The sequence below is a fragment of the Pseudochaenichthys georgianus genome, unplaced genomic scaffold, assembly GCF_902827115.2.
Source record: "Pseudochaenichthys georgianus unplaced genomic scaffold, fPseGeo1.2 scaffold_705_arrow_ctg1, whole genome shotgun sequence".
Taxonomy (NCBI): Eukaryota; Metazoa; Chordata; class Actinopteri; order Perciformes; family Channichthyidae; genus Pseudochaenichthys; species Pseudochaenichthys georgianus.
This window is the reverse complement of record NW_027263259.1, coordinates 15,248-32,111: the sequence shown is the minus strand read 5'-3', so window position 1 is coordinate 32,111 and position 16,864 is coordinate 15,248. Positions and strand designations below refer to the sequence as shown.

General features: G+C 41.1%; 1 protein-coding gene across 1 annotated transcript in view; it reads right to left on the bottom strand.

Annotated features, from left to right (window-relative positions):
- Window positions 1-16,450, bottom strand: part of LOC117443911 (gonadotropin-releasing hormone II receptor-like) — a 28,342-nt gene extending 11,892 nt beyond the window's left edge. Inside the window, exon 1 of the mRNA XM_071202678.1 lies at window positions 16,421-16,450. Within this exon, the coding sequence (XP_071058779.1) occupies window positions 16,421-16,450 (30 nt within the window). The remainder of the gene's footprint in view (window positions 1-16,420) is intronic.
- Window positions 16,451-16,864: the final 414 nt, after the last annotated feature.

Here is a 16,864-nt window from a genome sequence, read left to right as displayed (position 1 = left end):
ACAACATGAAAATAATTAAAACCTTTTTTCTTGGGATTCATTTATGCAATAGGAACATATTTATGTAATTTAAAATAAAGTCTTTCATACCCTTTGCAATACATCATCACAAATTACAAAATTATATAAATTAAAATATGTGCATACATACCTCCTTTGCTGTACATAGGGCAAAAGGAAGGACAATAGGTCTGTATACTTCCAGCCCTTTTGCGTGCCACCTGCAGATCCACTTGGGAGAGATTTCTTCCTGTTTTTAACAAAAGCATCCCGGAGTGACTTCCATCGTGCCTTGCAAATGTCGACTGAAACAAAGAATAGATTCAGATTAATAACATGATTTCACATATTTGTCTGTGTATGTAATACAATTTATAATAAATTGTTTTGTCTGACAAATGACTGCCAAATTATTCTTGTCTGTCCTCACAATTTATCTGACTATAAATGCAAGGTTTTCCACCACAGCATACTGTATTTAAACATTATTGAGAGTATTTTTGGTAGTTGTTATAACACATGAATAAAAACAAATTATAAAACAAAAATATAATATCATTATAAAGAGTTAAACACAACTGTATTGATCCCTGGGCGAAATTCACAAGATAAAGTATAGTTAAAAAACCAATATTTATAAAAATATAAATACAAAATAATAATAATATAATAATATTATAATCTTGATATAGGAAATAAGATCTTACTTTATTGTGAAATGCAAGTTTACTGAACAGTTTTTTTAACGACTTTCACAAGATGTTAAACTACTGAATGGCTCTGTACTGTACCTACAAGTATTAATTAACTTTAAAACATTAATATGTAGTTGTTACCTTCCACTCCACAAACTGCAGCGACTAAAAACCAGGCCTTGTCCTTTCTGATGTTGTCCTTGTAAAAAGCATTGGTTACATCGTATAAAATTGTGTGTTTCTCCACTTCCATTATGAACACCTCGTCGTCCATTGTGCGTATCGTAGTGGAGGTGTTGTGATGAAGGAGGGGGGTCTGCTAAATTAGTATATGTGGGGGATGGGCCTGGCCCGGATGCTCACCTTTCCACTTCCTGCGAGGGGGGGGCTGCCTGCCCGACCTTACCTTGGCTGCGCCGCGGCAAAAATAGGATTCATCCTAATTTTAGAGAAGCGCTGCGCCGAGCCGCTTCTGGGACGCGTCTGAGCCGTAACGTGGCGCGTGTGGTAGAATAGCACCCATTGACTAGAGTGGCCGCGATCCTTGCGGCCGTAACGCGGCGCGGCCGTAACGCGGCGCGGCCGTAACGCGGCGCGGCCGTAACGCGGCGCAGACGCTCCTGGTGCGTTTCATGGATGTATAATAAGAACTGGATACAGCGTGGGAGGTGGGGCCTCATTCATTCCTATGAGAGTTGCTCAATTGCGCATGATGACAAAATGGCCCAACTTTTGAGAGAGCGAAACGTCACAGATTACCCGGCATGCCTGAGAAGTACCCGTATGTGCACTCATAGAGCATGCGCAACTTTGACCACGCCGCCCAAAAGGCTCGTTCACATTAAGCACGTGAATTTGCATACACGTAACAGCACTGCACGTTCATGACAGCATGGTATTGGATTTATATGAACAAGGCGGCAGTTAGCAGCTAGCTAGTAAATTATGCTAAATTACACATCAATCGTTATGTACTTTTATATTACGCTGACATCAGGATCTAGTGATATCCAAGCAACAGAGCTTCATTTAGCATGATACTTGTGTGGGTTGTACATGAAACCATTTGGTAATATATAAAAATGTATATGTTGAAGCCTGTTATGATCAATTGTGAGTTAAAACTTTATCTAAAAAGTAAAGCTGATGATGGATTACTGTGGTGGAGTTAAAATAACAATAGCCTATTTATTTTGAAATGTGATGGAGTAGTAACTGATTATTCATGTTAAGTAAGTCCCACAAGTAACTAAAACAATTGCAAGTGCAATAAGAAGCTATAGGAACGTTAATCTACGTCGGTAATATTAACTTTATTTAATACAACATTTACAGTACAAGATTTAATCATACAGCCGATATGGTCCGTTGTTATTGTGCATCCATGGGTAAAGAGAAATGCATGTAGTACTGAACACGTAACATGAACGTGCCGGGCAGCGCGGTCCCGTGGGTTAGATGCGCGTTCATAATGCCGAGGGAAATAACTCTCAGAATAACGTTATTAGCACATTTTTACAACTTGAGGAACGAATGTTTTTAATAAGGGCTATACAAGTGTTCATACTGGGTAGTTTATTTAGTTTAAAAAAAATTATCCAACGAGTTACAGACCACTCTTTCCCAATGTAAGTCAATGGGAAAAAGTGTTTCCGGGCCCAGCAACCAAACGGAAGTGTAGTACCGCCGTTTGGCCACAACGAATATTCTCATCAGACTCCGGCGCACTTCCTGGGGGCTTGGTGCGTTTAGGGGGTAAGCCATTTCTTGGTATGGCTGTAGCCTACCCCAGCCATACCCTGGCACCGCCACTGGAGGGAAGATATTTTCGTTTGGATTACTGGTATGGGGGAAGCAAGCGAGTGTGTGTGTGTGTGTGTGTGTGTGTGTGTGTGTGTGTGTGTGTGTGTGTGTGTGTGTGTGTGTGTGTGTGTGTGTGTGTGTGTGTGTGTGTGTGTGTGTGTGTGTGTGTGTGTGTGTGTGTGTGTGTGTGTGTGTGTGTGTGTGTGTGTGTGTGTGTGTGTGTGTGTGTGTGTGTGTGTGTGTGTGTGTGTGTGTGTGTGTGTGTGTGTGTGTGTGTGTGTGTGTGTAATTTTGCGTTTGTAATTTTGCATTTTGTGTGTATTGTGTTTGTTTCCTGGGGGAAATTTTGCGTTTGTGTGTATTGTGTTTGTTTCCCGGGGGAAACCCTCGGCTGTTGTTATGCCTGCTGTGACGTTCAATTACTCCGTTCTCCGCTTGTAATTATGCCGTTACAAGCTTCAAAGTTGTATTTATCATTTGAATTTGCCGAAACAAGTTTAATATTCTGAAAGCCAAGACTTTGTTTATTTGAAATCCGATGAAAACAAACTGTAACGGACCCTGCCGTGTTATCTATGATTACTATACGCTTACATTCATAATTTCAGCCGGAGGGAGGGGGGCAGGCGCTGCGGAACAGCAGAGTGGCGAGTGAGAGGTGCCTGTCATCTTCCCTTTACAAGCTTCAAAAATGTATTTATCGTGTGATTTTGGAAATAAAAATGTCATATTCTGAAAGCCAAGACTTTGTTTAAAATCAAACAAAACACCCGAACCCCGAAAAAATAGTTTTTTACGCAAATCCACGTTTATTTTTAAATGAGCCGTTGCGACTTCCGACTGATTTCAATAGCTGGTCACATAATTGGGGCATATATATGTGTAGTTTTGGCGCAGTGGTTAGAGCGTTGATCATCAGATCAAGGGGCGTTGGTGAACTCCAGTTTGAAGCCTGCCACCGTTGTGTCCTTGGGCAAGACACACCCGCATTTGCTCCTGTGGGTAATGTCCACAGTAATGACATTTGCATGTCTAATATGTGTAATATGTAATTGTAAAGCGCTTTGAGCACCTGTAAAAGGGCTCTAAATAAAAAAAATGTAATCCATTATTATTATTATTATATTCATTCATCAATCAATCAATGTTTATTTATATAGCCCAATATCACAAATGTTACATTTGTTTCAGTGGTCTTCACAGTTTGTACAGAATATCAGTATGACAATACGACACCCTCTGTCCTTAGACCCTCACATCGTACAAGGAAAAACTTCCGGAGAAAACCCACAGTTTAAAGGGAAGAATGGGAGAAACCTCAGGAAGAGCAACAGAGGAGGGATCCCTCTCCCAGGACGGACAGACGTGCAATAGATGCCGTGTGTAAATTGAAAAGATTTTAATTTTAACATTTATCATATGGCATATGTGTCAATAAATGTCAATAAACAAAAAATACAAACAAAGTCTTTCCTGATTTAACTGAATCTGGATCCAAAAATATTTTTGCTTGTTTTTTCTGGTTCTACATTTTTTTAAGTCACATGTCGTTTCACAAACCTCAGAGTAATATTTGCTTTTGTGAAAAGTAACCCTACCTAACCCATCAAAAATGTTAAGGTTGCTCTACCTTGTGAAGTTGATCTGGTGAACTTAATAAACGGTTTAATTTACAAATCCAGCAAAATATGAGCACTGGTTAAGAGTCGTGCTGTTGTCCACCTGAGTAGTAGTAATGATGCTGTTTCAATCACATTAGTATGCATAAAAAGGTGGACACGCCCCCAATTATGCAAATGAGCTAAATCCGTCTCCCATTGGCCAATGAGCTAAGTCCCGCCTCCCATGTCCCGCCTCCCATTCTTTGATGTCAGATTGGCGTGAAAGGCCCCCCGGCGTAATTCTTTGTTGTATTGATTAAGATAGTTAAGGTATTTGACCCCTGACCCTGAGAGTGGAGTAATTATCCTGTAATCAGATTAGCGTGAAAGGCCCCTGGCGTAGTTCTTTGTTGTATTGATTAAGATAGTTAAGGTATTTGACCCCTGACCCTGAGAGTGGAGTAATTAGACTGCAATTAGATTAGCCCCAGGCACCCCCTTTGTTGTATAGGTCTTTTGATGTATTGATTAAGATAGTTAAGGTATTTGACCCTTGCCCCCGAGAGTGGAGTAATTAGACTGCAATTAGATTAGCCCCAGGCACCCCCTTTGTTGTATAGGTCTTTTGATGTATTGATTAAGATAGTTAAGGCATTTGACCCTTGCCCCCGAGAGTAGAGTAATTAGACTGCAATTAGATTAGCCCCAGGCACCCCCTTTGTTGTATAGGTCTTTTGATGTATTGATTAAGATAGTTAAGGTATTTGATCCTTGCCCGAGAGTGGAGTAATTAGATTAGCCCCAGGCAGTCACTTTGTTGTATAGGTCTTTTGATGTATTGAATAAGATAGTCTCTTTGACCCCTGCCCCTCAGAGCCCTTTGTTGTCTAATCTAATTAGCCTTTGATGTTTGCCCTTTGATGTGATGTGTAATTTCACACTGATGAAAGCCTCTGGTGTTAATCTCTGTATAAATGAGCCTCCTAAGGCTATGACCAGTGTATAGAGATATGCTCAAAACTAAATTTAAAAAAGACAGACAATTCAGCTTACCAAGTCAACCGTCTGAAGCGCCAGTCAAGAAACGAATGCAGCATCGGGGGTTCAGAGTACAGCCTCTTTCTGGTCATGTGTGTTGGAGGAGGGGCTCTGTAAGGAAGTCTGAAGGAAGGGGGATATATCCCCCCCCCCCCGTTTGTGTACTTTCAAATTATAGCTCACTCGAGATGGTTTCTCCAAAATGACAGGTTTTGCATACATAAAAAGTGTATCTTACAGTTCCTTTAGTTGTAGGATTGTGAACTAATGTATAATTACTTTTATTAACTATAGGTTTGCATCCATTAAAGTGTATCTTACAGTTCCTTTGTGAGTGAATTACACACAAATCTGCAGAGTGTCACTAAAAAAGTTTTACGCAGTGACTGACATTCTGTATGGGAGTTCACACCCGAGCTGCTGTAGGGGGTTGAGTATGTTTTGGCTCTCGGGGGATGGTGGGTTAAGAGACAGATTCTTAACTAAATCTTTACACATAAATCTGCCGAATGTCTGTAAAAAAAGTATTTAAATCAAAAAACTTGCCTTTTTAGAGTCAGAAGCCTAATGAAATCTCATCAAACAGAGTACTTTATGTTAGTGGTCCTCTTTTATACACAAAAGTGTATCTTTTCAGTAACTTTCTCGGAGAATTTAAGCATAAATCTGGCAAATGTTCAAAACAGCCTTGTTTTTCACTGAAATAGCCTCAAAATCACAAACTGACATTAAGAGTCAGGGGGTTAACGAAATCTACTAAAACAAAGTACTTCATTATCTACTTTTTTCAGCTTTTATACACAAAAGTGCAGGGAAGGTAGGCAGATTTAGAACACTATCTGTGCGATGAGAAGGAAGAGGGACGGGGGAGGAAAATTCAGAGGATGAAGAAGCAGAAAACAGCCATTATTCTTCACTCTTTTGTAAAACGGACAGTTTCAAGAAAGATGACACCGTGTTTATGCATGACATGCAAAATATCTTGAAGCCCTATTAAAAAAAAACAAGTTACAAGTATATTGTGTGAAAATATCTCAGAAAGTCGTAATATTGTTTATTAGTGATACCTGAGGATATTCTCTTTTTTATTTGTAGCGACTGTGAACTAATGTGTAATTACTTTTTTACTAACTATAAGAAAAGTCTCTCTGAAGAGGGGAAATAATAAAACAATTTTAAAAACATGATCTTTGTCTTTTTATAATTACTTTACACCACTATAAGGAAACCCAATATTAAGTTTGTGTGAGGTTGAACTAGGGATAATATTAGAATTTTGCTGTACCCATAAAGAATGTGTGTTTCTGCTCCATTTCACTCCATGAAGCCTCCAGCTTGTACAAGGCTCCGCCTCCACTCAACATAACATGTCCCGCCCTCCTCACCAGAACATTTAAAAGTAAGGGGATGGAAATAGACGAAAATAAATACCCTGAAACTAAATAACAGGCCAGTCATTTCCAATCACCAAGGCACTTTTCAAAAAAGAAAAATGGCCAAGAGAAGCATAGATATGGGTTTAATCAGCGAGACGCCTGTGACAACATACAGCCATCAGTCCGGAGCGCCAATCAAGAAACGAATGCAATATCTGTGCCGGATTCAGACGCCTCCAGCCGAAGAACTTCATGAAGAATGGACTCTGAAAAATGGCGATGTGTGGGGTTATGTATTCAACTATATGGGAAATGAACTGCATTTCTACAATCTGAAGAATGGAGTATAGTATGTCAGAAATATGGAAAAGTCATATAGTATGTTGAAAATCAAAAAAAGAAAACTCAATTCAATACAAATTAATGAATATTTTACCCTGTTCTAAAGTTAAATTAAATTAAAGCAAAGAATAAGCAGTGCAGAAGCCAGCATTCTTATCGTGCAACACTTTTGATTAAATTAAATCATCATGCAAATGCAGAAATGATATAAGAATCAGAATCAAGTGTATTGCCAGGTATGGTTGTGCAAACGAAAATAATATAAGAAGATAAGTTGCAATAGTAGGTCAAAAATATGAAGATAAAACAAATATTTATTTTTAAAGAAACTATTTAGCATTACAAAATAATAATACTACACCAAATTTAAATGAATATAAACAAAGAACTTTAAAAAGCTCAAACAAATAGGACAATGAATATATAACAATAAACTGTTATTAAACTTTATTATTATTTAACACTAATGGTATGAAAGTTTTATTTTATTTTGATTGTTGTTTGAGAGTCTTGGGATACAAATAGTGCAGCAATGCTTGTGTATGCAAGGGGTTGTGCAGGGCTTAGTTCCCTTTTGATTTTCAAAGGTTAAAAAATAAACAGCAAAAAGGTTTCTGACATAACTCCTTGCCTTTTAAGCAGAAGCTTCTCAGCAAAGATTGTTTTCCAAAAGGTCAGTGCATATGCAGGAAGAGTGTTATTTCATTAAATATTGGCACTTATAACTACCCTCATCATCATGTAGTGTAACTGCATCTTTCAGGCAGAGTTTGTGAATATTACTGGCCAATAATTGGAAAAAATAGGCTACAGGTAAAACGTGGATAAAGAGGACACTTTGTTTTTTACCCCATTATTATTTGCAGCAAATCACATGTAAGGCAAATCGGGAACATTACCTGTTACTGACCCTGAAAATAATGTCAATGCATACCACTGTGAATCAGGGAACAGTGGCAAAGGCTACAATTCTAAACTGACTGAGTCAGCACTACAAAGCTGTTGGAGAAATACAAAGAGTAATGCCTGTAATGTATAATTAATCGTATTTGGCAATTCAAGAAATAGGTGTAGGTACATCTGGATTTGATATTTTGTTCTGTCTTAATGTCGTTGCAAATAAATTGAGAGATGTCACGGACCACCCATCAAAGAAAGAGGCCCCGAGCCATTTGCAATTCAATAAAAAAAATCCAACAATGCACTGAATAGAAATGAGAATAACAACAATTTGTAAATGAAAACAAAATGTCGAGGGCATGTTGTTCCTGTTTTGGGGCCGACCTTCTCCTTTTTGTGAATGTGATGCCAATTTAGTACTCCAAAATGAATGGATTGATAACAGGAATCCAATCAATCCTGTTGATTAGCGCCTACCACGCCACTTTATTTTGACCTTTCATGTCTTAAGTTTGTGAGTCATCTCTTTCCATTTCTTATTTTTTTTTTAAATGACTACATCAGTCGGTAAGAAAAATACTGTTTTTGCCAAACAATCAATTAGTTAAAGGTCCCATGCAGAGGTTGCGCTAGACTTTTTCGCTGCCCGTCATTTTGACGGACAGGATCGTAAAACTTCTGTCAAAATCCAGAATTACCCGTCGGCCTTTACACAACTCTGACGGGGGGGGGAAGCATGCTCGTGAACTCTCAACGGGGGGGGGGGACAGTTCACATGCAGGTCAGGACATTGCAGGTCTCCCTTGAAAAAGAGATCTATGATCTCAATGGGACCAATCTGGTTAAATAAAGGTTTGAAATGAAATGAAATGAAATGAAATGAAACATGCGCAGTGTTATGCATGGCTGCACCTCGCAGGAGCGTGCACAGCGTAAAGCCAAAACTCACAGACATTTCAATGATTCGTATGGCACAGTTAGGTTTGGAAACGGTAAGATTTCCTTTTTGGAGGGCATGCATAACACGGCATAACACCGGAGCCTCACTGCGGGGAAACTTTGGCGCTGCGGGGAAACTTTGGCGCTGTTCCGAGTTTGTTCTAATCTGTCAAAATGACGGACTGCTTTCAGATTTGTCCGTCATTGTTAAAAAAAATCCGTCATAGACGGAAAATATTCGGTTAACGCGCCCTCTGGAGTCCCATGACATGGCCATTTCTACTGATCATAATTCCATTGTTGAGGTCTACTAGAAGAGATTTACACTGTGCAATTTTCCAAACTCACATTGGTTTCTCATAAAGCATCTCTGTATAGTATGTGTATTCACTCTCTGTCCTGTACGGCTTGTTGGAGCTCCTGACCCCTCCCTGTGAACCCAGTGTGCTCTTATTGGTCAGCTCACCCACTCTGTTCTGATGAGTCCACCACCGTTACAGCGGAACATCAGTGATTATGTGTTACAATGGCGTTAGCAACCAGAAAATGACACCCGTAATGACAAACAGATGAGAATGCTGCGTGGGGTCTGGGCAGGGGCGGACTGGCCATTGGGAATACCGGGAGTTTCCCCGGTGGGCCGGTGCTGTGCGTGAGCCGGAGGGCCACATTTTTAAAAAAAATAATAATAATTGGGAAACGGGGTTCAGGGGGAGTGGCTACGGCTGTACCCGTAGCATAGAAAAGGGGGAAGTGACGTGTGACTCAGAGGTTAGAAGAAGAATTGGGAGGGATGAAACCCTCTTTAATAGTCAGAGCGCAGAGGCATGACAGGGGGGTCGCGAGAGACCAGGAGGAAAAATGGTTATTAAAAAAAAATGATTAAAAAAAAAAATCATATTTTGAAAAATTATTGATTCGAAAATAATATGATACAGTACAGTACTATTACGTCTGGGTCTCTGTGTTTCATTAAAGCTCGGTTCTGTGTGTGTGTGGAACGAGCCATTTTGTGTGCTTGTGCGCGAGAGAGAGCGCACCGGGCGGTACCGGAGATCGTTGATGTTAGCTTCTGGTGCTAGCGAGCTACGCTAACGGATATATTTTTCAACAACAAAGTGGAGGAGAGTCCTCTCCTGTCAGACTGAGAGACTCAGTGAGCTAAAGGACTCTCTCAGTGTTATCTCAGTGGGTCTCAAACGTTTTGGTCACCATTAATGTAAACAATTATTTCCGAGGCACACATTTATATGATCATTATAGTTATAAAAAAATAAGAGAATAAATTAAAAACAGGTATGAAATACTATATGATATTAAAAAATGAATAAAGTTTAAAAGGGGAGTGATTTGTAAAATATCCATAAAGAAATAGTAAATCTGTTTACAGTTCTGTTTTCATATGGGTGTTGAGAGATGTATCCATATAACTCTTCATTTTGCTCTCAAAGTGCACCAGATTGATGCTTTTAACTTCAATATTTAAAAATCTTCCCGGGGGAGCTTGCCCCCGGACCCCCCTATGTGAGGTTCACACACCACCTATAAAAATAGCACTTTACCCCTGCTTACACCTATATGCCGTGAGCTGATGATCGAGCCTTCATTGTAACAGTCGCGTGTACGTTGTGTATTTGCGTGGGGAGTGTTGCAGTAGAAAGTTCCACTGTAGCGACCGGTACATTAATGGGAAACCCTAAATGTTTGAGCACCCTCTATGAAACGTCAAGCTACCCCACAGCACCCCAAAATAAATCTCTGGCGCCGCCACCGAGCCTGACTATTTGTGTTGGGGGGGGCCCGTCTTTTTTTTTTCTCCAAAGGGGGGGCCTGACCGAAAAAGTTTGAGAACCACTGTTTTAACCCATCCTAGTACCAGGAGTCTAGTACCAGGAGTCTAGTACTAGGAGCAGTGAGCAGCTCTTGTACAGCGCCCGGGGAGCAATGGGAGTGAGGGGGGAGGGGGTCCCCTCTTCCCGGGGGACCTTGCCCCCGGACCCCCCTAGAGGAGGTGAGGTCCACCACCTGCCCACACCCCCTGTTAAATTGTCTCACCCACATTGAGGATGCTTCCTACGACCATGTTTTATTCCATGCGTCAAGTCAGGCAAATTGGGTCCAAATGTTATTGCATCTATGATCTGTTAACATTAAAATCACTAAATACAGTGGGGCAAAAAAGTATTTAGTCAGCCACCAATTGTGCAAGTTCTCCCACTTAAAAAGATGAGAGGCCTGTAATTTTCATCCTAGGTATACCTCAACTATGAGAGACAAAATGAGAAAAAAAAATCCAGAAAATCACATTGTCTGATTTCTAAAGAATTTATTTGCAAATTATGGTGGAAAATAAGTATTTGGTCAATATCAAAAGTTCATTTCAAACCTTTATTTAACCAGATTGGTCCCATTGAGATCATAGATCTCTTTTTCAAGGGAGACCTGCAGCATATAGGTTCCACATGAAACATAAAACAATAAAGGACATTATACATTATATTTACAGGATACATAGTTATAGACATTTACAAGTGCCCATAGTATCAGCAAGCATTTCATTTAGCCTAGCTTTAAAAACATGCAGAGGAATGAGATTGCTCAGTTTCAATTATTGCTGAAGATTGTTCCAAGCAAGTGGAGCTGCGCACATAAAAGCTGTCTTGTCTTACCTAAGACAGTCCTTGCTCTTGGCACATCTAACAAGACTACATCATATGACCTCAGACAATAGCTGCTTGCAACTCTCTGTGTTATCAGAGAGCAGATATAATACGGGAGTTTACCCAACAAAGCTTTATAAATAAACGTGTACCAATGACTGAGCCTCCGTACAGAGAGTGATGGTAAACCTGCCTTGGTATACAGTGTACAGTGATGTGTAAGCGCTTTACAATTTGTGACAAATCTCAGAGCACTGTGATACGCAGCATCCAATTTGCTCAGGTAATTGGCAGGTGCATTCATATACAACAAATCACCATAGTCCAGCACAGGTAAAAAGGTCACAGTGACTAGCCTTTTCCTGGCCTCAAGCGAGAAGCAGGACTTGTTTCTGTAGAAGAAACCTAGCCTAACCCTCAGTTTTTTAAGCAGGTTATTGACATGGAGTTTAAAAGAGAGACAATCATCAAGCCAGATACCAAGGTATTTGTAACAGGCAACAACTTCAAGTTTTGTTCCTTGCGAAGTTACAATATCTAAAACAGGCTCTGGTGTCTTTTTAGCTTTTGAAAAGAGCATTACCTTGGTTTTATCCACATTTAAAAGAAGCTTTAATTCAGAGAGCTGAGTCTGAATAGTGTTAAAAACAGCTTGTAATTTAACAACAGCCTCTTTAATGGAGGGACCTGCACAATACATCACAGTATCATCCGCATAAAAATGTAAAGTAGCTTCATCCACATTATCACCTACACTGTTAATATATATGGAGAATAAAAGTGGTCCTAAAACAGAACCTTGTGGTACACCATTAGAAATGTTTAACCATTCAGAAGACAGTCCATCAAAATGAACACATTGGGACCTTTCAGAGAGGTAGTTTACAAACCACCCCACTGCATTGCTGGATATGCCAATACTGAGTAGCCTCTGCTTTAAAATGCGATGATCAACGGTGTCAAATGCTTTGGAAAGGTCAATAAACAGAGCTGCACAACTCTGCTTATTATCTAAAAAAGTTCATCTCAATACTTTGTTATATACCCTTTGTTGGCTATGACAGAGGTCAAACGTTTTCTGTAAGTCTTCACAAGGTTTTCACACACTGTTGCTTGTATTTTGGCCCATTCCTCCATGCAGATTTCCTCTAGAGCAGTGATGTTTTGGGGCTGTTGCTGAGCAACACGAACTTTCAACTCCCTCCAAAGATTTTCTATGGGGTTGAGATCTGGAGACTGGCTAGGCCACTCCAGGACCTTGAAATGCTTCTTACGAAGCCACTCCTTCGTTGCCCGGGCGGTGTGTTTGGGATCATTGTCATGCTGAAAGACCCAGCCACGTTTCATCTTCAATGCCCTTGCTGATGGAAGGAGGTTGTCAGTCAAAACCTCACGATACATGGCCCCATCCATTCTTTCCTTTACACGGATCAGTCGCCCTGGTCCCTTTGCAGAAAAACAGCCCCAAAGCATGATGTTTCCACCCCCATGTTTCACAGTAGGTATGGTGTTCTTTGGATGCAACTCAGCATTCTTTCTCCTCCAAACACGTCTAGTTGAGTTTTTACCAAAAAGTTCTATTTTGGTTTCATCTGACCATATGACATTCTCCCAATCCTCTTCTGGATAATCTAAATGCTCTCTAGCAAACTTCAGATGGGCCTGGACATGTACTGGCTTAAGCAGGGGGACACGTCTGGCACTGCAGGATTTGAGTCCCTGGCGGCGTAGTGTGTTACTGATGGTAGCCTTTGTTACTGGTTCTAGCTCTCTGCAGGTCATTGACTAGGTCCCCCGTGTGGTTCTGGGATTTTTGCTCACCGTTCTTGTGATCATTTTGACCCCACGGGGTGAGATCTTGCGTGGAGCCCCAGATCGAGGGAGATTATCAGTGGTCTTGTATGTCTTCCATTTTCTAATAATTGCTCCCACATTTCTTTACACCAAGCTGCTTACCTATTGCAGATTCAGTCTTCCCAGCCTGGTGCAGGTCTACAACTTTGTTTCTGGTGTCCTCTGACAGCTCTTTGGTCTTGACCATAGTGGAGTTTGGAGAGTGACTGTTTGAGGTTGTGGACAGGTGTCTTTTATACTGATAACGAGTTCAAACAGGTGCCATTAATACAGTTAACAAGTGGAGGACAGAGGAGGCTCTTAAAGAAGAAGTTACAGGTCTGTGAGAGCCAGAAATCTTGTTTGTTTGTAGGTGACCAAATACTTATTTTACCGAGGAATTTACCAATTAATTCATTAAAAATCCTACAATGTGATTTCCTGGATTCTTTCCCCCCATTCTGTCTCTCATAGTTGAAGTGTACCTAGGATGCAAATTACAGGCCTCTCTCATCTTTTTAAGTGGGAGAACTTGCACAATTGGTGGCTGACTAAATACATTTTTGCCCCACTGTATATGCTGTAACTATTTTGCTTAGGCAACTCAAGGGCTCAGGTAATGTGATTATTATATGAATAATGGTCCAAAATAACATTAAATGCATAGGGTTTTTTGTTAAGTAACATACTTTCTTTGCCGGCCGGCCGATACATGCCGCGCATTAAGTGGGCCTGTCTGTCAATTATTCCCCGGGCCACTTTTTCCCCCCAGTCCGCCCCTGGGTCTGGGTGCCGTGTGTGCGTGTGCGTGTGCGTGTGCGTGTGCGTGTGCGTGTGTGTGTGTGTGTGTGTGTGTGTGTGTGTGTGTGTGTGTGTGTGTGTGTGTGTGTGTGTGTGTGTGTGTGTGTGTGTGTGTGTGTGTGTGTGTGTGTGTGTGTGTGTGTGAGGAAGTCTGCGGATTGGTCGGCTCCGTGGACGTAACGTAACGGCTCCACGGATTGGTCCATCGGGTCGTCGTTACGTCACTTGGGGCAGCATAGACAGGTCTTCTCTGTGTTAGAGTTTTACTCGCTACAGGGTGTACTTTGAGGGTTTTTGACTCTGCAGACCGTTTACATGCAGAAAAAGCTACATAACACACAAGGGGACGGGTAATAACCGGAAAAGCATGACATGGGACCTTTAAGGGTCAGTATCACACATGTGTGTTCTGCCAGCTGTTAACACATTGACAGACTCTAAGATTGTGATACATCAAACTGTTTTCATTAGTCTAATAAATATGAAGCTGAAGTTTAGATTAGCATTAAGATCAGCAAACAAAATCAGCACTCAGCTCCCTAATCAGCTCCCTAATTAACACATTATGATTTATTTGTATGATTTGAGTGTATCTGCATTTAAAATCACCAGGAAAAAGCCTGCTACCTTAGCTTATTACACAACAAAGACCACATAACCCCACTACACAAACGATACACTTCAAAATCCTACTTTCAACATACAAAGCACTTAATGGACTGGGACCAAAATACCTGTCAGAGATGCTTCACTGTTACGAGCCAGCCAGAGCTCTGAGATCAACAGGAGCGGGTTTACTCGTCTTCCCCATTTCAGAACTAAATGTACCGAGGCAGCTTTTAGTGTTCATGCACCACAAGCTTGGAATAAACTGCCCCAACACTGGGTTATTTTAAATCAAGGTTGAAAACCTTTCTTTTTCATGCATCCTATCCTGAGATCCTTTAACCGTGCCTTATCGTTGCACTTTTAGTTGCAGCCAGTATTTTATCGCTTTTATGAATTGTCTTTTTTTTGGGTTTGTTTTTGATTGTGTGTTTGTATTGTGTTTAACTATTATGTGTTGAATGCCTATGTGAAGCACTTTTAATTGCCTTTGTGTCTGAAAATGTGCTATACAAATAAACTAACCTTGAACCTTGAACCTTAAACTGTATCAGAGGTCTTTGTCACTTCATCATTAACAAATGCACTGCCATTTTTCTTGGGATAAATCTCTGTGTAAAGTGACTGTAGTACTAGAGTAGTCTATAGTCATCTTTAAGTGGTAAAAATCCCCTAATACCCAATTGACCAGAGGATTGTACCTATGTGTCCTCAGTGAAGCTTTGGCCTGTCCCTAATTAAATGCACATTTTAATAACAGAGTCTATACGTTTAGTAGAAAGATGTTGACTTCTTTCATCCCAGTGTGCTCACATAGCTGGTGTTATAAAATATGAAAGTAATTGTACTCCTGATAAGGTACTTGATAAGCATTCCTATTAGCAAATCTCCTGCAGCCTCTCGGGTCAGGGATCCTTGACATCATGCTACCTGAATAGAAATCCAATTTGATAGAAGCAAGCCCCAACCTCATTGATTTTCAGTAGTTAAAACTAATTCAACCTTTTATGAATTTCTCATACTATTCAAACAACCAGTGACCAGGACCTTGTGCTTGTATGTGCTGGAGCAAATCATATCAATATTAATGTTAAAGGTATCATGTAGCATACAGAGTTGTCCCCGGCTCAAGTAGGCTAAAGAGTTGTTGAAGAGGGGGATAACATTAAGAAAAAAGCAATGAAAAAATGCATGTTTTATTCCACTGGGAATAAAACATTTATTTCTGATCATGGCTGTGACATTCAAAATAAAAGGGAAAATACAAAAGTGCGGGTTCTCTGCAGACACCACCACACACTTCTATTGGGTCATTAGGAATGAAGTTCATTGTTTTTCTGAAGAAAATGCTGCATATTATACCTTTAAGTATTGCGAAACATTGCACAACTTGTACATTTTACAACACTTAATGTAATGATTACAACAGGTGTGAAAAGTGCAGAGGTGTTTTCAGGTAGCAAATGTTTAGATGTGTGTTAATTTAGTTTTCTGCAAAATGCATTACAAGATACGGTGCAGATTGACCTCCAGATGTATATGTTTTTTAATTACCTTGATTGCCTGAATGTTGTTATATCTCTCACAGGCTCCGCCCTCTACTGGACTCTATGGGTACTACCCCTTGATCATATCATGCAAGCATTCATCCACTGAGACTTCCATAAACGTAGCCGGCCCCGGGGCGGGCCTACCTGAATGCGCGTGCCTCTCACCGTATAAAAGGAGGCCTCGCCTCCTGACTGTCATCCTTTTCTCTTCAGTGAGCAGGATTAAACAACCTGAGCAGTAAACGAGAAAGGAAAAGAAGAAAAGCATGGACTCACCACTCCTCGAACATCGGGCCTGTCCGACATGCCCTGCCCTGCCCTGATTCGCACTGGCCTGGGGCCGGACCACACCGAGGACGGCCTAAGCCAGTCGCCGGCCTAAGCCAGTCGCCGGCCTGCAACGCTAAGCCGAGGGACCACCTTACCGACATCGTGGGGATCATTTCTGGGTGAAGTTCGCCCGCCGGAGGATCAGGACCTCAAGGTGGTGGAGATGGGTGAACAGGATGACGAGGTGCCATTCGTATTCGCCATCCCGAGGGGCCGGGTGGCCACGGTCACGGAGGAGGAAGACGACGAGGACGCCTCGTTGTCTGGTACTTTCGGGCCCTCAGACGGACGCCCCTGCCCTCCCGCTTCAGGACAGGAGCGATTATCCGGACCGGTCAGATGAATAATCTGATCCATGGAGTGGCCACCGCAGCAGGGCGGGTGAGGTCC